The sequence below is a fragment of the Carcharhinus amblyrhynchos genome, chromosome 13 (genome assembly GCF_965287045.1).
Source record: "Carcharhinus amblyrhynchos chromosome 13, sCarAmb.v2.hapA, whole genome shotgun sequence".
NCBI lineage: Eukaryota > Metazoa > Chordata > Chondrichthyes > Carcharhiniformes > Carcharhinidae > Carcharhinus > Carcharhinus amblyrhynchos.
The window spans coordinates 73,701,620-73,722,748 of NC_137336.1; the positions used below are offsets into that span (position 1 = coordinate 73,701,620).

The 21,129-nt window shown below is 43.1% G+C and overlaps 1 protein-coding gene across 1 annotated transcript in view; it reads right to left on the reverse strand.

Moving 5' to 3' along the window:
• The window catches only part of LOC145351985 (NACHT, LRR and PYD domains-containing protein 3-like), a 57,059-nt gene extending 37,304 nt beyond the window's left edge, over nt 1–19,755 (reverse strand). Inside the window, exons 1-2 of the mRNA XM_080201834.1 lie at nt 19,713–19,755; nt 16,550–16,755 (exon numbers count right to left, since the gene is read on the reverse strand). Coding sequence (XP_080057960.1) covers nt 16,550–16,610 — 61 coding nt within the window. The 5' untranslated portion in view covers nt 16,611–16,755; nt 19,713–19,755. The remainder of the gene's footprint in view (nt 1–16,549; nt 16,756–19,712) is intronic.
• Between the last annotated feature and the right edge of the window lie 1,374 nt (nt 19,756–21,129).

Here is a 21,129-nt window from a genome sequence, read left to right on the forward strand (position 1 = left end):
TAATACCGAAGCAAGATAATGGGGGCGATGCTCCCAAAAAAAATTCAAACTATCAAATTTGTGGGAAAACTGGAGAAATTCACAATGTTTTTTATTCATTAGGAGTTCAGAGAATCTCCCACACTCTGCACAATGCAGAGCCATCAGCATGATTATTATTAGATTTCAGTGGGCAGGACTTATTCAGGCTGGAGAAGCTGAAACCAGCTGGTTCTGCAACGGGCCAGGCTGGAACCCCCGCAGTGCCAGCCCCCAACATCCCACAGCCTGATTGTGGCCCCCCTCCCTCCGGGTCAGCCCTGATCTCCAGCCCCTCCCTAGCCCTCAACCCCTGCAGGCAGGCCCCTCCCCACCCCACCCTCCCTGCAGATACCAACCGTGGCAGTCCTCCGCTCCCTCCCAGCCCTCTGCCCTCCCCCTTCCCCCCCAGAATTGAGGACAGTTACAGAACAAAGAGATCTAGGGGTACATGTTCATAGCTCCTTGAAAGTGGAGTCAGGTGGACAGGGTGGTGAAGAAGGCATCAGCATGCTTGGTTTCATTGAATACAGGAGCTGGGAAGTCTTGTTAAAGTTCTACAAGACATTGGTAAGGCCACACTTGGAATACTTTGTATGGATCTGGTCACCCTATTATAGAAAGGATATTATTAAACTAGAAAGAATGCAGAATAGATTTACTAGGAAGCTACTGAGACTTGATGGTTTGAGTTATAAGGACAGACTTGATAGACTGGGACTTTTTCCTCTGGAGTGCAGAAGGCTAAGGGGTGAACTTATAGAGGTCTACAAAATAATGAGGAGCATAGATCAGCTAGAAAGTTAATACCTTTTCCCAAAGGTCGGGGAATCTGAAACTCGAGGGCATAGCTTTAACGTGAGAGGAGAGAGATACAAAAGTGTCCAGAGGGGCAATTTTTTCCACACAGAGGGTGATGAGTATCTGGAACAAGGTGCCAGAGGTTATCGTCGAGGCAGGTACACTTTTGTCTTTTAAAAAGGTTTAGACAGTTACATGGATAAGATGGGTATTGAGGGATATAGGCCAAATGCAAACAATTGGGACTATCTTAGATGTTTTAAAAAAAGTTGGGTGAAAAGGGCCAATTTCCATGCTGTAAACTTCTATGACTCTGACTGACCACCCCTCCCCAGCCTGCCCAAATTCCCGGCCTCCTTCCGGATCCCAATGTACAGAGGCAGCAGGATGCCCCCCACCCCCATCGATTGCTCCCTATGACCTCCCCCTCGGCCCCACCCCTAAGGTATTGCCTATGAGCAGTGGGCAGTGCCAAGGTGACCCTGAGCATGGCACTTTACCCCATGGGCAGTGCAAGGGGCACAGACTGACACTGTCTGGGTGCCAATGCATAGGGAGCATCCCCTCCCCCCACCCCACCCCGCACCCCCCACTGCCCCAGCCCCTTGGGGCACACCTTCACTTTGGGGTCGACCTGCTTGTTCCCCAAAAGTGGGGGGCTATAATAATCCCCCTGGAGTGAAATATTCTGGCAGGGTGGGAGATGCTACCAAGCCCAAAGAATTCAGTCCTAGACCTGCTAATAGCATTTATTTAAATAGTATGTAAAATATCATTTAAACGCTAGCCCCGCCTTCCAGCCGATTTCCCTCTTTTCCCTCATGCAACTGAAATATTATGTGTTTTTTTTTCACGGTTGAGCTGCACAGAAAAATATACATACAAAATCATTTTATACGTATACAAAACATATGTATATGATCACTGGCCAGCCCAGTTGTTTCATCAAAGGCCTTTCCTCCGATATAAGCTGACAAAATGGCTGCAGCTGGTCAAATGCTTGCATAGTACATTGGGGAGACCATGCAGACCCTGCAACAATGAATGAATGAACACTGCTCAACAATCACCAGGCAAGACTGTTTTCTTCCTGTCGGCGAACACTTCAGCAGTTGCAGGCATTCGGCCTCTGATCTTTGGATAAGCGTTCTCCAAGGCGGCCTTCACAACACATGACAGCGCAAAGTCGCTGAGCAGAGACTGATAGCCAAGTTCCGCACAGATGAGGGCGGTCTCAACCGGGATCTTGGGTTCATATCACACTATCTGTAACCCCCACAACTTGCCTGGACTTGCAAAATCTCACTAACTGTCCTGTTTGGAGACAATACACATCTCTTTAACTTGTGCTTAAAGTGCTCTCCACTCACATTGTCTGTACCTTTAAGACTTGATTAGCTGTAAAGATTCGCATTCCAATCATTATTCACATAAGTTGAGTTTGTGTCTGTACATGCCCTGTTTGTGATCAGAACTCCCACTCACCTGATGAAAGGGCAGTGCTCTGAAAACTGGTGGTGTCTGCTACAAAATAAAACTGTTGGACTTTAACCTGATGTTGTGAGACTTCTTACCGTGTTACCCCAGTCCAACGCTGGCATCACCGCATCACAAATGCTTGCTTCCAGCAGACTGAGCAGTTTGAAAGACAAGCATTTTCTGGCAGATTCTGTCAGCAGGATCTTGCAGTCCCACTGAAGGCAAACACCCGCTGTGGGTTTCCTGGCAGCAAGGGTGCATACAATGGGAAACCCTGTTGACAACCATATGATAGAAGATCCTACCACCGTGAAACATTCCACAGGGGGCACAGAAAATCCGACTCCAAGTTAACAAAGTAGATTACCTCAAATGTCAGGAATGAACACTCCCTGCATAGCATAAGCATTCCAGCCAACACAATGCCTCAGCACAGGAGCAGCCTTTCCCAGTCAGTTACGAACAAATACATTGTGCAAGTCTTAATCCTCCAATAATGGTGATTAAAGCCAAAGCATGATCTGTTCTGACAAAGTGGTTTCAACATGGGGGCCTCATTTAATCAACCCGCCACCAGTGTTGCCAAGAACAAAAAGAATCCTGACTTCAATTAAACACCTTCATTCCAGTCATTAAAATATACATCCTTTGTCCAACACTGAGGAGGAGTGTTGGGAGGCATGTAACATGACCTCCCCCAAGCTGCACTGTAAATTATTCAATGCAACAGAAGTCTGGCAGATACTGTTTGATCTCCAACATGAACAGAAATCCTGTGCTGCTGTGGGCCCTGTGCTCACCTTCATTTCTTGACCCCGCTGCCACCACCTCCCCGCCTCCCTCCAAAGCCTTATAACTACGTAATACAACGTGTATTTGTTTAATTTCATAACTTGATTTCATTATGGGGTTTATTTAGCAGAAAATAAACATTTTGCGAGCCAATAGAATTCACAATTAGCATAGGCTTTCAGGATTAAATTTATATAATGTCGTTGTCTAGGATGTATACATTGCCCAGGTGATCAGAGAGAGAATGCAAGAGGCCGAGGCAAGCAGTGCAGGTATCCCCTGTGGCCATTCAACTGAAAAACAGATATACTATTTTGAATACTGTTGAGGGAAATGGCCCCTCAGGGGAAAGCAACAATGGTCAAATTTGTTGCACAGTTGGTTCTGCTGCAGAGAAGGAGGAGTCAGAAATGACAGAATTCACTAGTTATAGTTGACTCATTGTAAGGGGGATAGATAGGTGTTTCTGTAGCCACAAACAAGACTTCAGGATGTTATGTTGCCTCTGTGGTGCTAGGGTCAAGAATGACTTAAGGTTGCGGGACATTCTGAAGGGGGAGGGTGAACAGCCAGTGGTTGTGGTACACTTTGGTACAAACAATATTAAAAACAAAATGAGGTCTTAAAAGCAGAATAGAGCGAGCGCGGAAGCAAGTTGAAAAGTAGGATCTCTAGAACCAGCACCAGGAATCTGGAATCCTACACCCCCCCATCCACCCCCAAATCATCCATAGGATCTCACAGGTAGTTATTTTGGGATTGCAACCTGTGCCATGTGCTAGACAGAGTAGAACAACAGGATATATAGGAGGAATTATGTGGCTAAAAAGGTGGTTTGACGGGGAAGGTTGAGATTCCTGAGACAGGTTCTAGAGGAGATGGGACCCGTACAAACTGGATGGGTTATATCTGGGCAGGGCCAGCAGTGGTGTTCCTGGGAAGAGGCAGGGTGGTGGGGTGTAGTGGAGGGGGATACTTGCTGGAATGGTTGGGGAGGGTTTAAATTAATATGGCAGAGGGGTGGGAACCTATCTAAGCATTCAGAACAGGGGAATCAAGAACAAAAGGAAAAGACAGCAACGAGAATAAGATAAGTGACAGGCAGAGAAATCAAAGGCCAGGCTCAGAAAAGGACACAATAAAAAAAAAAGTAGGAAGGGGAAAGGGCTGACCTTAAAGTTTTGTACTTGAATGCTCGGAACATTTGAAACAAAATGGATGAATTAGTTGCATAGATAGATGTAAAGGGGAATGACATAGTTCTCAGTACAGAGACATGATTAAGGATGGGAACTAAACATTAAGGGCTGTTCAGTGTTTAGAAAAGAGATAGAATTAAAAAGATAGTGGAGTTACATTGTTGGTTAAAGAAGATATTGACACGTTGTTGAGGAAGGATATTAGCACAGACAATACGGTATCTGTATGGGAAAGTTAAGAAACACCAAGTTATGGATAAGGTGTATAGACTACCAAACTGTAACGGTGATGTTGGGAATAGCATCTGACAGGAAGTCAGAGATGCATGGTGTTACAGGAACATCTGTGATTATCGGTGACTTTAATCTGCAGACAGATTTGAAGAGTCAAATTAGTCACAAGACAATACAGGAAGAATTTCTAGAGTTTTCTGGACCAAACCGCTGAGGAACCAACAGGGGAACAAGCCATCATGGACTAGTATCGTGCAATGAGAAAGGATTAGTTGGCAATCTAGTTGTCAGAGAACCCCTGGGGAATGAGCGACCATAATACGATAGAAATATTTGTCAAAGTGAATAGTGAAAAAGTTGCTTCTGAGACCAGGGTCCTGAATCCCAATAAAGGTAACTATGATGGTATGAGACATGAATTGGCTCATGATGGTCTCAGAAACTTTACTGAGAGGAAGGACAGTGGACAGGCAATGGCATTCAATTGAAGAATAAGGAGGTGAACTCCAAAAGTTGCTTATTACATTTTCGTGCAAGAGTGGGAAGGGAACGGAGGGATCCTATGTATGCTTAGCTCTGTTTGTTTCAGTCTATGTACAGACTTCATTTTAAGATATTTCTCCCAATGCAATTACATTTAAATGCTAGATCGTAGGGGTTAATTAACACAGCTAACATTTAAAGATGAATTGACTATATTTTAAAACTCAGAAGGCATGCTGGGTTTACTGAAAATTGACTATATTGCTGAAAGTACACCTCATGCAAAACCTGTGTTTGCCAGACAGAGACAGCTTGAGTCAAACATTTCCAATAATGAGATAAGAATTAAGGTATGTTTTGGTTTCAGTGTGTGTGTTCAGAGTTCCATTTGAGATCCTGCCCAGTAAAATACAGGGACTGGTATTGCAGCCAATCTCAAAGTTTGCTTTCTCTCTCCTTCTGTAATGATTTAATTTTCTTTAAGTTCTGTTCAATAAAAGAAATTCATTGTACCAATGCTGTCCTCATCTATTCAAAGGAATGAACAGACCCTGCAGAAACTGTGGCCAGACTATGGCTTATAAGACTTATTAGATTCAAAGAAGCATACAAATTGGCAAGAACAGAGGAATAGAACTGAAGATTGGAAGCAGTTAAAAATTCAGCAAAAGGAGGACCAAAGGGATGGTTAAGAAGGGGAAAATAAGAGTATAACAATAAGCTAGCAAGGAACATAAAATCTGACTGTAAAAGTTTCTATTGGTAAGTAAAAAGAGAAAAAATATTGACAAAAACGAATGTAAGCCTCTTACAAGAAGAAACAGGAGCATTCAAATGGGCAACAAAGAAATGACTGAGGAAATAAATTTGTTCTTTGTGAACTCAGAAGCAAAGTAAGACATGGATAATGTGTCAGAAGTTCTGAGAGAATTAAGTTTTAGCGAGGAGTTGAAGGAAATCAGTATGAGCAGAGAAATGGTTTTGGGAAAATTGATGGGAGTGAAGGTGAATAAATCTCCAATAATCTTCACCCTAGAGTACTTAAGGATGTGGCTCTGGAAATAGTGAATCCATTGGTGGTCATTTTTCAAAATTCTTTGGACTGGTTCCTCGAGATTGGAGGGTAACTAATGTAAGCCCACAATTCAAAAAGAGAGATAGAGAGAAAACAGATAACTATAGACCAGTGAGCCTAACATCAGCACTGGGGAAGTTGCTGGAGTCCATTATCAAGGATTTCATAGCTCAATATTTGGAAAGCAGTGGTATAATCAGACAATATGGATTTACAGAAGGAACATCATGCTTGATGCATCTATTGGAATCCTTTGAGGATGTAACTAGTAAAGTTGACCAAAGACAACCAGTGGATGTGGTTTATTTAGACTTTCAGAAGACTCTGGTCTCACACAGTAGACTACTAAGTTAAAGTGCATAGGATTGTGGATGGTATCTCGAGATGAATAGAAAGCTAGTTAACAGACAGGAAGGAAAGAATTGGCATAAATGGGTCTTATTCCAAGTAGCAGGCAGTGACCAGTGCAGTACCATGGGAATCACACAGGCCAGATCCCACTGCAGCTCACACCAGAGCTCACGGGCAGAGCTGCAAGGATCCAATTTGAAAATTGGGTTCACTCTTTCCCTCATTTTCCTCTTTAAAATAAACATATTTCATTTTATTTTTGGCATTTATACACTTAAAGGTAATTTAAAAAGATTAGGAGGTGAGAGATAGAGACAGAGATAGTTATAGCCTGAATTGAATAGATCCCTGACCTCTCAGATTCCCCATACATCCAAAATCCATCCTGCTCCACCACACTCTCACCACCATTACAGATTTCCAACAGTGCAGAAGGAGGCCATTTGGCTCATTGAGTCTGCACCAACTACAATCCCACCCAGGCCTCATCCTTGTTACCCCATGCATTTACCCAACTAGTCCCCCCAACTGCTTATATAGCAAGAAAAATGCTTATTTAGCAAGAAAAAGGCACAGAATAGTTTCCTACAAATAGTCATGAGAAGATATTCAGGTAAAACCTTTTCAGTATTATCTGAGGGGTACTGATTAATCAGAACATCAGAGAGAAGTGCATTACTGCGGCATTAACATCTCAAGCCTGACAATGCTCAGACAGTACATGGATGCCCACTGACACCAACAGATCTCAGTCAAACAGGACATTTCCCTCCACACATTACATATCATAGAATCCCAATTGTACAGAAGGCCATTTGGCCATCAAACTTGCACTGACAACAATCCCACCGAGGTCCTATCCCTTAACACCACACGTTTACCCTGCTCATCTCCCTGGCACTAAGTACCATTTTAGCATAGCCAATGCACCGAGTCTGCACCACTTTAGAATGTGGGAGCAAACGGGAGTAGCTGGAGGAAACCCACGCAGACACAGGGAGAATCTGTAAACTCCATACAGGCAGTCACTCCAAGTCGGAACTGAACTTGGGTCCCTGACGCTGTGAGCCAGCCGTGCTAACCACTGTGCCACTGATTGAGCCTGTGGACACACAGAGCTGGAAGTAGTAAGGGGAAACTAGGATTCAATTCTCAACCCATCCTGCATCACTTAAAATAACAGCACATTACACTCCAACGTGTCACATTTCTAAATTAAATGTTTAAGTAATGAAAAAGGAAGCAGAGAGTCGGAACAATAGAGAGAGAGAGAGAGAAAAAGAAGGGGAGATACAGATGGATAGAATAGATGGTTTGAATAGATCCATCCACTACACTGACCGAATGAGAACTGGAATAGTGGCTAGTTTTCTGCTAACCTGTTGCAGATATTAACTGGAATCCATGCAACTATTTTAGTGCAATAATACCATTTTACAGCTGCAATTCGTATGTTAAAACATAGCTAACTGCGCCATTTGTAAACTCACGACTGGTAAAAATACTTTGGTTGATCGGATACTTCCATTTCAGGGGAAATGATGGCCATGCACTGTGATAAACAGCAGTGATAAGATGCACTGAAAGGGGCACATTTCCTGACAATCATTTGCATTCTAATGTGCTAAACATATATTGTGGTTTGCACTATTTCATTGGGATACAATACGCAGATCTGTTGACGAGGGCATGAAACTTTGGTGTTCACGAAGCTCTGATTGGTACTATAGATGGATTTGCAATATATTGTATTCTCAGTTCAAGCTGGGCACTGTATAATTCACAGTAGAGAATACTGAACATTCATTAGTGAGGTCTGTATTTATTCCTGAGTAGTTCCCAGTGTGAGCTGACTTTATATACTGAATCCCCTATTTTTTCATTTGGAAGCTGAAATGTTTGTTTCTGCGAGTCTTCATGACTGCGTTTAAAATCATTTAAGTATCGTGTGCAATGCGGTGCTACATATTGTCAACAATACAGTGGCACAGTGATTAGCACTGCTGCCTCACAGGCCCAGGGACACAGGTTCGATTCCTGGCTTGGGTCACTGTGTGTGTGAAGTTTGCACACTTTCCCCATGTTTGCATGGGCTTCTTCCAGGTGCTCCGGTTTCCTCCCACAGTCCAAAGATGTGCAACTTGGTTTGATTGGCCATACCAAATTGCCCCGGGTATCCTGGGATGTGCAAGTTAGAGGAATTAGTGGGGTAAATATGTGGGGTTGTGGGCATATGGCCTGGGGTGGGATTGTTGTTGGTGCAGGCTTGATCGGCCTGCTTCTGCACTGTATGACTTCTATGAACAGCAGGCACAATTTGTCAAAACTGCTTTTGACAAAAAAAAAACAGATCAGTTTGGGTTAACTCAATGCTCACTACAACATTGAACTTTTGAGGTGCTTTTACATGCATTGGGCCAGCCAAAACATGCTTTCCTTCTGGAGCTTATGAAACTAATCAAAATTATTTCTCACTCACATTGAATTGAACACCAACTAATTCCAGACCAGATTAAAACAAATTTGCTGCCTGACTGCTGGGGAAGACTTTCCAGTAACGCCCACCAAAATTAATCTGCAGAAGGAGCTTTAACTCTGATTGAACCTGAAGTCACTAATAAACCAATTGATTAAAATTAACTGAATTAAAAAGGTGGTTGGATAATGGAGACATTGGATAATGAGAATCACAGAGAAATTGAAAGCGAAAAAGAGGAATGGGGGAACTGTCAGAGAGAGGGAGAGAGAGTTATTTCCAGGAAATCCAACTCTGAACCTCAACGTTTCACTAACATGGAAAATGTGTATCTCACTTAATCAGCTCAAGTATCAACATGCCCAGGAATCATTTTTTCTGAGCAGCTTTTACAAACACATTCATTGTTGAATTTAAAATGCTGCAGGCAATTTACTCAATAAGCTCCCAAAAAGAGGAAAAAACTTTTTATCCGGGTGATGTGGTCTGAAGTCAGAGCACACCGTAAAAAGCTGACAATACTCACAGACTTTACAGAGTCACCCGCTGACAGGAAAAGGCCCCAATCATACAGGCCATTTCTTTCTGTATTGCCTCTATCCTGAATGTTGCCACAAAGTAATATGGATTTCATTTCAGACACCAGCCAGCACGGTGCATACATTGTGCTTAGGCACAGGGCCTCAACCAATGTACTTCATTGTAAGTCCAACTCTGCTGTGCTGTCTAATATCTAGCAAATGGCAGCAGAAAGGACTCTCTGGCCCTCATCAAAACTACCAACTGCTGGAATCTTGGCACTCATACCTCCAAATTATTTCACTCTATGGGCCTTAGAACCATAGAACCCTACAATGCAGAAAGAGGCCCTTCGGCCCATCAAGTATGCACCGACCACCATCCAGGCCCTATCCCCATATCCCTACATATTTTACCCACTAATCCCTCTAACCTAAGCATCTTAGTACACTAAGGGGCAATTTTAGCATGGTCAATCAACCCAACCCGCACATCTTTGGACTGTGGGAGGAAACCGGAGCACCCGGAGGAAGCCCACGCAGACATGAGGAGAATGTGCACACTCCACAGACAGTGACCCAAGCCAGGAATCGAACCCAGGTCTCTGGAACACTGAAGCAGCAATGCTAACCACTGTGCTACTGTGTCGCCTTCTCGCATTAAGTGCCGCTATGAAAAGATAGATACAATCAGTCAACCTTCCCTCAAAATAAATTTTCTATCAGACTGCTGATTCTGGACTCTGTACCCATGCAAAACCCTTGTTGCGATAATACCCTGAACCCTTTCCTTTCTCCTTAATCCCCCTTCTTCCCCACACTTGAGTGCACACAGGAACATCAGAACTAGGAGCAGGAGTAGGCCATCTGGCCCCTCGAGCTTGCTCTGCCATTCAATAAGACCATGGCTGATCTTTTTGTGGACTCAGCGCCACCTACCCACCCGCTCACCATAGCCCTTCATTCCTTTACTGTTCAAAAATGTGTCCATCCTCGCCTTAAAAACATTCAATGAGCAGGAAATTTCAGAGATTCACAATCCTTTGTGTGAATAAGTTCCTCCTCAACTCAGTCTTAAATCTTATTTTCAGGCTATGCCCCCTAGTTCCAGTTTCACCCGCCAGAGGAAACAATTTCCCCGCTTCCATCTTATCCATTCCCTTCATAATTTTGTGTTTCTATAAGATCTCCCCTTATTCTTCAGCATTCCAATGAGTATAGCACCAGTCTACTCAGTCTCTCCTCATAAGCCAACCCTCTCAACTGCAGAATAAACCTAGTGTAACTCCTTTGCACCCCTTCCAGTGCCGGTATATCCTTTGTCAAGTAAGGACACCTAAACTGTACACAGTACTCCAGGTTGGCCTCACCAGCACCTTATACAGCTGCATCATAAACTCACTGCTTTTAAACTCCATTCCTCTAGCAATAAAGGACAAAATTCCATTTGCCTTCTTAATTACCTGCTGCACCTGCAAACCAACTCCTTGAGATTCCTGCACAAGGATACACAGGTCCCTCTGCACAACAGCATGCTGCAATTTGTTTTACCATTTAAATAAAAGTCCATTTTGCTGTTATTCTTACCAAAATAGATGACCTCACATTTACCAACATTGTACTCCATCTGCCAGACCCTCGCCCACTCACTTAGATTATCTATATCCCTTTATCTATATCTCTTTACAGACTTTCAGAATCCTCTGCATACTTTGCTCTGCCACCCATCTTAGTGTCATCTGCGAATTTTGAGACACAACACTTGGTCCCCAACTCCAAATCATTATTGCAAACTGTAAACAATTGCAGTCCCAACACTGATCCCTGAGGCACACCACTCGTCACTGATCGCCAACCAGAGAAACATCCATTTACCCCCACTCTTTGCTTTCTGTTTGTTAACCAATCCTTTATCCGTGCTAATACATCACCTGTAAAACTGTGCACCTTTATCTTATGTAGCAGCCTTTGGTGTGGCACCTTGTTAAATGCCTTCTGAAAATCCAGATACACCAATCCACAGGTTCCCAATTGTCCACCGCACGTGTAATGTTCTCAAAGAAGTCCACCAAATTAGTCAAACATGAGCTTCCCTTCATGAACCCATGCTACATCTTACCAATGGGACAATTTATATCCAGATGTCTCGCTATTTCTTCCTTGATGATAGAAAAGGGGTGGTCATTGTGAAATCCTTTCACACAAGTGTTTGTAAAAATACACCAACCCTTTTTATTTTATCTTACATTGAGTTTACTGTACAAAATATTTGTAGAGGATTGGAGTCGTTCAAATTTAAAGGTTGGGAAAATAAGAATAAAAAAACCTTTCTGAAATGGACTGGTACTGAGCGTAGAAATGCGTCAGTGGTTCCTGGTTCCATCTCTGTCTATTAAAACACAGCCAAAAAAAAAATCACTAGCATAGATTCTTACATCATCATCATCTCTGGACTGCTTTGATTATGTGTTGTTGGCCCTTTTCTACTTCTCATCAATACATTGCCATGCTTCTGAAGGGCGTCATGTTCCAGATGTCAAGAAGAATAAAGAGGCAAATGATATGCATAAGCAGCTGGGATCCAGTGAATCCCTTGAAGGGCACAGGGAGTGTAGGAGTCGAGTTAAGAGAGAAATCAGGAGGGCAAAAAGGAACACGAGATTGTTTTGGCAGACAAGACAAAGGAAAATCCAAAGAGCCTCTACAAATGCATAAAGGGCAAAAGTGTAACAAGGGAGAGAGTAGGGCCTTTTAAGGATCAAAGTCATCTATGTGCAGATCCACAAGAGGTGGATGAGATCCTAAATGAATATTTCTCATCAGTATTTATTGTTAGAAAAGCATGAATGTTAGAGAACCTGAGGAAATAAATAGTGATGTCTTGAGGAGCGTACATATTACAGAGAAGGAGGAACTTAAAGCGCATCAAGTTAGATAAATTGCCGGGACCTGATGAAGTGTACCCAAGGGTATTGTGGGAGGCTAGGGAAGAAATTGCAGGTCCCCTAGCCAAAATATTTGAATCATCAATAGTCAAGGGCGAGGTGCCTGAAGTTTGGAGAGTGGCAAATATTGTGCCACAAATAAAGGTCTGCAGGGAAAATCTTGGGAACTACAGGCCAGTGAGCCTTACATCTGTGGTGGGTAAACTGTTGGAAGGTATTTTGATAAACAGGATCTAAAGGCATTTAGAGATGCAAGGACTGATTAGGGACAGTCAGCATGGCTTTGTGAGTGGAAAATCATGTCTCACAAATTTGATGGAGTTTTTAGAAAGGATAACCAAGAAGGTGGATGAAGACAGTACAGTTGATGTTATCTACATGGACTTTAGCAAGGCCTTTGACAAGGTACTGCATGGTAGGTTGTTGCATAAGGTTAAATCTCACAGAATCCAGGGTGAGGTTTCTAAATGGATACAAAATTGGCTTCTTGACGGAAGCCAGAGGATGGTTATAGAGAGTTGTTTTTCAAACTGGAGGCCTGTGACCAGCGGTGTACCTCAGGGATCAGTGCTGGGTCCACTGTTATTTGTCATTTATATTAATTTGGATGACAATATAGGAGGCATGCTTAGTAAGTTTGCAGGTAACATTAAGATTGGTCGCATAATGGACAGTGAAGAACGTTATCAATTGGGCCAGTGGGCTGTTGAATGGCAGGTGGAGTGTAATTTAGACAAATGTGAGGTGATTGAACCAGGGCAGGACTTACCCAATTAATGGTAGGGTGTTGGGGAAAGTTACAGAACAAAGAGATCCAGGGGTACATGTTCATAGCTCCTTGAATTTGGAGTCACATGTGGACAGGGTCATGAAGGCGGCATTCGGCATGCTTGGTTTCATTGACCAGAACACTGAATAGTTAAACAAGATGTCCCAGAAGTTGGGACATCTTGTTTAAGTTGTACGAGACATTGGTAAGACCACAGTTGGAATACTGTGCGCAGTTCTGGTCATCCTATTATAGAAAGGATATTATAAAACTAGAAAGAGTGCAGAAAAGTTTTACTAGAATGCTACTGGGACTTGATGGATTGAGTTATAAGGAGAGGCTGAATAAGCTGGACTTTTTTCTCTGGAATGTAGGAGGCTGAGGGGTGATCTTAGAGGTCTATAAAATAATGAGGGGCACAGATCAGCCTGATAGTCAATATCTTTTCCCAAACTAGAGGGCATAGGTTTAAAGTGAGAGGGTAGAGATACAAAAGTGTCCAGAGGAGCAATTTTTTCACACAGAGGGTGATGAGTGTCTGAAATAAGCTGCCAGATGTAGTAGCAGAGGTGGGTACAATTTTATCTTTTAAAAAGCATTTAGATAGTTACATGGGTACAATGGGTATAGAGGGATATGGGCCAAATGTGGACAATTGGGATTAATTTAGGGGTTTAAATAAAGGGCGGCACAGACAAGTTGGACCGAAGGGCCTATTTCCATGCTGTAAATCTCTATGACTGTATGTAAGCTGATCACACCCAACTTTATTTCTTCATTGCTCTGAACTCTGATTCCTATATCCTAACTCACGCCGATTCTCCATTCATCATCACCTAAGCTCACTGGCCCATTCTGATTCACAGTCTGACAATACCTACATTTTAAAAACCTCAACTTAGATTTTTAAATATGTCCATGAACCCTCACTTTCTAACTATGTAACCAACCCCAGGCCCAGAAGCCATCAACATCCCTGCACACCACTTTTACAAATCTGATCCAGTCCTGCACCCACTGATCCAGTAGCCACACCCAAACATCAGTGATCCACCATGCACCTCACAGGTCCATCACAGTGGCTGTACCCCATTAGTCCAGCCCCACCCACACACACATCACTGACCCAGACGCCATCCACACTCAACCAATGGTGTGTTTTCTGAAAGAAAGGAAAGATGATGGAATATTTGAAACATAACAGGGACATTACCAGACACAAAGGACTTGTAACAAGGACTAGGAAAAGAAGCTGGAGGATCGACAGTTTGGTGGAAATGGGACCAAATGAGCAGGAGGTTGTTTTTGTGGACCGTGAGCTCAGAGATAGAGTGATTTACAATGGAATAGAATCTAGAAAAATATGAGGTCAGTAGACTGCATTTTCAAATTGTCAGTTGTGAAGCTTTTAACCCTTCATTTATCATAACATTTCTGCAGCTGATGATCTGCTGAATCACACCCTCTGCTCCATGGCAGCAGAGAATATTCAGTGAAGTTTTACCAGTTGTGCAAGGAGAAAGGAAGCTGAACACACAATCTTGTTCTTTGACACAACAAAGTTCCATCAGCACGCCACAATTATCCCTGAGGCGAGTGTGGAGACTGCAAGGATAGTGAATTGTGGTGGGTAGCAGAACCCTAGGTTATCTTTGAATTCCAGTTTGATCTTTGATTTATGGGCTTCAAAATAGGCCAGAACCTGACAGTATTTTGTGTGGTTCAATCAGACGGCGATATCTGGTACAGCCAGTTATCAGCCTCACTTTCAAATCAGAGTCCCTCAGTTTAAGGAAATGAAGATCAGGATAATCACAGTTAATGAGCAGGGTGAGAAACAATCATGGTTTTTAAAAGACATAGAGGCATCAAAGGTGGAGCAGAGGGTGTGACTGAGCAAATCAGTAGCTGCAGAAATATTAGGATAAATGGAGGATTAAAGGCTGGACAGCTGGGAATTTGAAAAGCAACTGTCTGTGAATGAGAGAGTCTGCTATTTTCAAGGAAAGGGGAAATAGTTTAAAGTATAATAAATCAGGTGATCAGGTCTGAATTTACCTATGTTCAACATAAAGGGAATAGTAAGAATAATAGGGGTAGCCAAGTCAATGGGAGCTCGGTGGATCAGAATAGGTGAGTTAAATGGGGGAAGGAGAAAAGTGAACTCAGAAGAGAATTTGGATGATTTAATACAGCATTTAAAATCACCTAGGATGAGAGTCACCTGATGCAAAGATGGAGGGGAAAAACATTTAAGATATTAGCGTTACTGAGAAAATTGGCCTGGGACTTGTGTGGGTGATGGCGAAACAACTCTGTCTTTGATATTCAGGACTACATCACAAACAATGATGTCCTCAGCAAAGCTGTACAGTAATTCCCAAATTAAAAGTTTCCCCAAGGTATAGAGTACATGGTGCAGAAATGATCAGATCAATATAAATGAAGGTAAGACTAAGGCCCAATTCTGCTTGAACTGGCTAGGATGTGACAATGTTCTGATCCGTCTCACTCTGTTGTACTGTGGAGAACTGGAGTGGGCTCATTCTGGGACTTTACTGTTAAACAGATCATCCTTCATCACTGTAAGAGCATGGACAATTACTGGATATAACCACTTGGAAAAGGAATGGTTACAGCAGCCTGTTCAACATAATCTCACTGGGGAGAACATGTCTTTAACAAGTAAGATGATAGAAAGATGTAGGCCTGAATATTTTCCTGTTGGGCACTCAAATTTGACAGGCTGAGAAGCAGACGTGATCTGTGTTCCTGCCCGCAATCAGCCACAGAAACCAATTTCATTTTGGATAGCCAATTAACAGACATCCAGTGTGAAACTCACTCTGTGAAAGGCTGAGAACTGCCGAGGGCGGCACGAAGAGGGTGGGTACCAAGAAAAGGGAGGGTGTAGTGTGGCATTTCTGATGTGTTCCCTCAAGGGACAGCTAGTGCAGTGCTGTCTAAGGAAGCTGCTGACCCGCAAACAAAACAAATGTTGATGTTAAAACTATTCCATGAATGTTCAGCTAGCACAAACACACAGACCTCAATCCCCAGATTCCATTTAAATTTCATTTCAGCTTTGACAGTTTATCCCACCCTGGATCCAGGTTACAGCTAAAAAGTAAAGGCTGCCCGGCCAATTGACCAACCCACCAGCCATAAAAGCAGATGAGACACGTAAAATTCCACTCAATTGGCTGCTTAATGGGCTAAATTGCCTGCTTCATTGTCCGCGGGCATTTTTCCAACTCTCACTTGCAATTGCCAACCAAACTATTACGTGGGTGTGCGATGATGTTGGAACATGCTTCCAACATCTTCTCCTGTGCTTTCATGTGCAATGACCTGAGCAATGTAAAATCCTGGTCATAGAAGATAGTTTCAGAAACTCTATTAATCTTACCTTGTTGCACACATTGTGCATTTCCCTCTGGAGTCTCCCAGGTCTGTTTTTGTGAACTCATTGTCAGTAGTCCTGAGGTTGTTCCTGCTTTGCTTTCATTCACAACTGGAGCTGATCTTCGTAATATGTGTCCCTTCCTGATGGATTGAACAACCTCCTGTTGTCTGAAACGTCTGACTCTAACTCCACCCTTTGACTGGACACTGCTGTTCAAAAAGTACATAATCACACTGGTTTAGCAACTCCTTCAACTGCGCAACTAATCTTGTTCAAACAATGTGTTACTAAATACTGACTCATAGCCAATTCAATTAATAAATCATTATGTTTCTAACTGAAACTGTACAATTACTCAAGTTCCATGAAGTTTGGACTTTTAATCCAACACCTCCCAGCTGGTTTCTGGTGTGTGAACGTTGTATGAGTCTTGAAAGACAAGTGTTAACCATTTAAAAACAGAATTTTAAAAAAAGTGTTGTGAAACAGAGAGAAAACTACTTCCCCATGCTCAAGCCTATTTTATAACAGGGTCATAGTCACTCCAGCTGCCTGCTAATACTTCACCCTGTGCTCACAATCTAAGTTGGGTCCCAGTGCAGGAAAGCCTGGATTTTAAAGCTCTCATTCCCATGTTCCTTTCTCTCAATGGGCGTTGCCCTTCCTATCTGTCTAACCTTCTCCAAACTGAAAAGAATTAACTGGATAATGGATGGGCTTACTGCTGCAAATTCAGCAAGATTAACAGAAACATTGGAAACACAACAATTTGTGGTGTTTCTTTAGTTTCCGCAGATTATGATGTAACCACATCATAATTCTTGGGAAAATTACATCTCAACATATCCAAAAAACCATTGAACCACCCTTAGGTAAAATTAAAGGAAGTGGGAGAAAAGAGAACTTGAGATTAAATTATCAGAAACATATAAATAGAATGGGAGTTCTCACCAAAAAAGAACAAGAGCAGGGAAAAATATGAGTCCTTAGCTACAAAGAAATGCAATATTCTGTGTAATCTAATCTCAGTAAGAAGATTACAACACCAGGTTAAAGTCCAACAGGTTTAGTTGGTAGCAAACACCACTAGCTTTGTCAGGTGAGTGGGGAGTTCTGATCACAAGCAGGGCATATAAAGGCACACATAGTTGACAGAATGCTGATTAGAATGCAAGTCTTATGTAGTCCTGGGCTGCAAACATTGGTGAGAGAGTATGAGGATCCTGCCAGGTATGTATGAGATTTCATACATACCTGGCAGGTGTAAACAGGGTTTCCTAGTGTGTCAGGATTTTGCGAGGTATGCGCAGGATTTCATGGTGAATCAGGATCCTGCTAGGTGTATAGAGAGTTCCATAGAATATCATGTTAGTGCCAGGTGTGTAGAGTGTTCCAAAGTATCAGGATATTGCCAGCATTTATGGGGTTTCAGTACATCATAGAAACAAAGAAAAGAGGAGCAACAGCAGGATATTCAGTCCTCCATGGATATTTAGTCCACTGTGTCTGCTCCATCATTCAATCTGATCATGGCTGCTCCTCTACCTCAACATATTCCAGCACTTTACAATCTGAACATCTCTATATTCCCTTCTTAAATAGATTCAGTAAATGATTCAATCTGTCCAGCCCTATAAGAATTTTATACATTTCCATTGGATCTCCTCTCATTCTTCAAAACTCCAGTCAACCCAATCACTTCTGATGTGATAATCCTGCCAATGACAACCTGGTGTTGTCAGACTTCTTGCTGTGATAATCCTGCCATGCCAGGAATCAGTGGTGAACCTTTGCTGCACTCCCTCTATGGCAAGTATATCCTCTCTTAGATAAGGAGACCAAAATATTTCAGCTCTGGTCTCACTAAGGCCTCGTACAATTGCAGTAAGATATTCTTATTCCTGTATTCAAGTCCTCTCGCAATGACAGCAAACATACAGCAAGCTACCTGCTTGCTGTAACTGCATGCTTGCTTTCACTGACTGTATACTAGGACACCCAATCCCTTTGTATATGAACATTACCCATCTATTACCATTTAAATAATACTATGCCATTCTGTTTCATTGTCCAAAGTGGTTAACATCACATTTTCCCACATTACACAATGCATCTGCCATGAATTTCCCTTCTGACTTGTCTGAATCACCTTGAAACTTCTCTATCTACTCCTCATAACTCATCCCCACTAAATATTGTGTCATCAGTGGACTATTAAATATTATTTTTGGTTCATCCATTCAAATTATTGCAATCATTGATTATATTGTGAACAGCAGGAGCCCAGGCACTAATATGTGTGAGACCTACTAGTCACTGCCTGTCAATTCAAAATAGACTGATTTATTCCAACTCTCTCTTTACTGCCTGCAAACCAATTCTTAATTCTTGCCAATTTATTATGTCATATAGACTCAAAAAAACGGGAAGGACTTTAAGGCCTTTCTCATTAGCAAGCTCATCTGAATCCACTAACAGCAAGTCACCACTGTTGGGGGTACACACAACAGGAAACCAGTTACCATCAGGGTGACTGAAAGATCCTGCCATCCACCAATAACAGGCTGCCAAACACACCGCAGAGGTTCAAAATCCCGCCAGTTAACTTTTTTTTCCCTCCGTAGATGTTATTAGACCTGCAGAATTCATCCAGTGTTTTCTGTTATTGCATCTAGTTTCCCAATTACATACCTTTCCCACATGTTATTTCTGATTCCTATAGAAGTACATACGGATTTGTTCACACTCCAGAATGATGGACTCTCTCCACACAAATTATTTCATTTTTTCATCTCCCTGCCAAGGTGGACAATCAAACATTTCCATTCTAGATTTTCTGCCAAATCTTTGGCCACTCATTTATCTGTATAACCTGTTGAAGGATGGCTTCATGTGTCTGAGCTCACTGGCTCCACACCCCCGAATTACACATTGTCCATTCTCACAGTCTCCATCCTCTCCAAATTAAACACTGTTCTGACCTCACTGGCTTTACCCTCCTTGGATTTGACTTATCCAGGGAAATCTGAAATTCGGCATTTTGCTTTCAAACGAGCTTGGCGTCGTCAGTTGATTACAAAATATAACAATAATATAACATAGTCACATGAGTTAACTCCCTAAAAGTTATCTGTATTCACTCATTTTGAAGCTATCACCTTCTTACCGTGATCCAGAAACTGCTCGCCCCCATCGCTGGGATGTTCCCCAGAACAACGGAACACATTACCGCGCCTGCGCAGAGTTGTTACTCAGACGTCCGCCTTCAATCCGGCGCAGGCGCACTGCTGCTGGTTCTTCTCATTGCCTTTGGACACTTTCCCATCGCGCGCTGAGCGGGTTGACCGGGTTGAAGTCCAACCAGTAAATCTGATAGTACACCCACAAGCTTTGGGTTTTGTGGCTTCACTATCAAATAAATTGGATGGACTTTAAGCTGATGTTGTAAAACTTATTACTCTTTACCCCAGTCCAACGTCGGCAGCTCCACATCGCGGGTTGCCCGGTCCAGCCACCTACCTGGGAGCCCCGCCGTCCTCTCGCGGCCTGTCACTTTGTAGGCGGGACCTGTGTGTCTGCTGCCTCCTGAACAGCGAGTTCTGCTGGCAGTCATGTCCCTCGCTGCCAATAAGAGCAGCTTCCTGCTGATAAAGGCAAATTACTGCCGATGCTGCAATCGGAAACAGAACATACAATATAGAACAGTACAGCACAAACAGGCCTTTCGGCCCATAGGTTGCGCCGACCACATCTATACCTACCAAGCCATAGAACTATCTGTAACTCCCAATGACATTAGATCCCATATACTCATCCAGGAGTCTTTTAGAAGATCCCAGTGAGTTTGCCTCTACCACCACCGACGGCAGCCGATTCCATTCACTCACCACCCCCTGAGTGAAAGACTTAGCCCTAACATCTCCTCTGTACTTGCTTCCCAGCACCTGTGTCCTCTGGTAGCAACCATTTCAGCCCTGGGAAATAGCCTTTGAGAATCCACCCTATCTATTCCTCTCAACATTTTATAAACCTTTATCAGGTTGCCTCTCAACCTTCGCCTCTCCAGGGATTCGAGTGCCACCCGTCTTTACTAAACAGGTCACACCTGCCCCTAAAGAGGTCCCAATGATCCAGGAACTGGAATCCCTGCCCCCTGCTCCAGTCCCTCAGCCACGCATTCACCCTCCACCTCATTCCATTCCTGCTCTCACTCTCCCGCGGCGCAGGCAGCAATCCTGAGATTACTAACTTCGCGTTCCTCTTTCTCAGCTGTCTACCTAATTCCCCATAATCCCTTTTCATGGCTGCTTCCCTCTTCCTGCCTACATCAGCGGTACCTATATGAACCACAACCTCCGGCTCCTCACCCTCCCCTTTCAGGATGTCTGGGACGCGTCCAGAGACAGCCTGGATCCCAACTCGAGGGAGGCAAACCACCATCCGCGACTCCTGTCTGCGTCTGCAAAAAGGCCTGTCTGATCTCCTCACTATAGAGTCCCCATTAACACTGCCTTTCTGCTCTTTTTCTTACTTTTTTGAAGTACGGGGTCAGGCTCCTCTCCAGAGACCTGGCCACCGCTTCC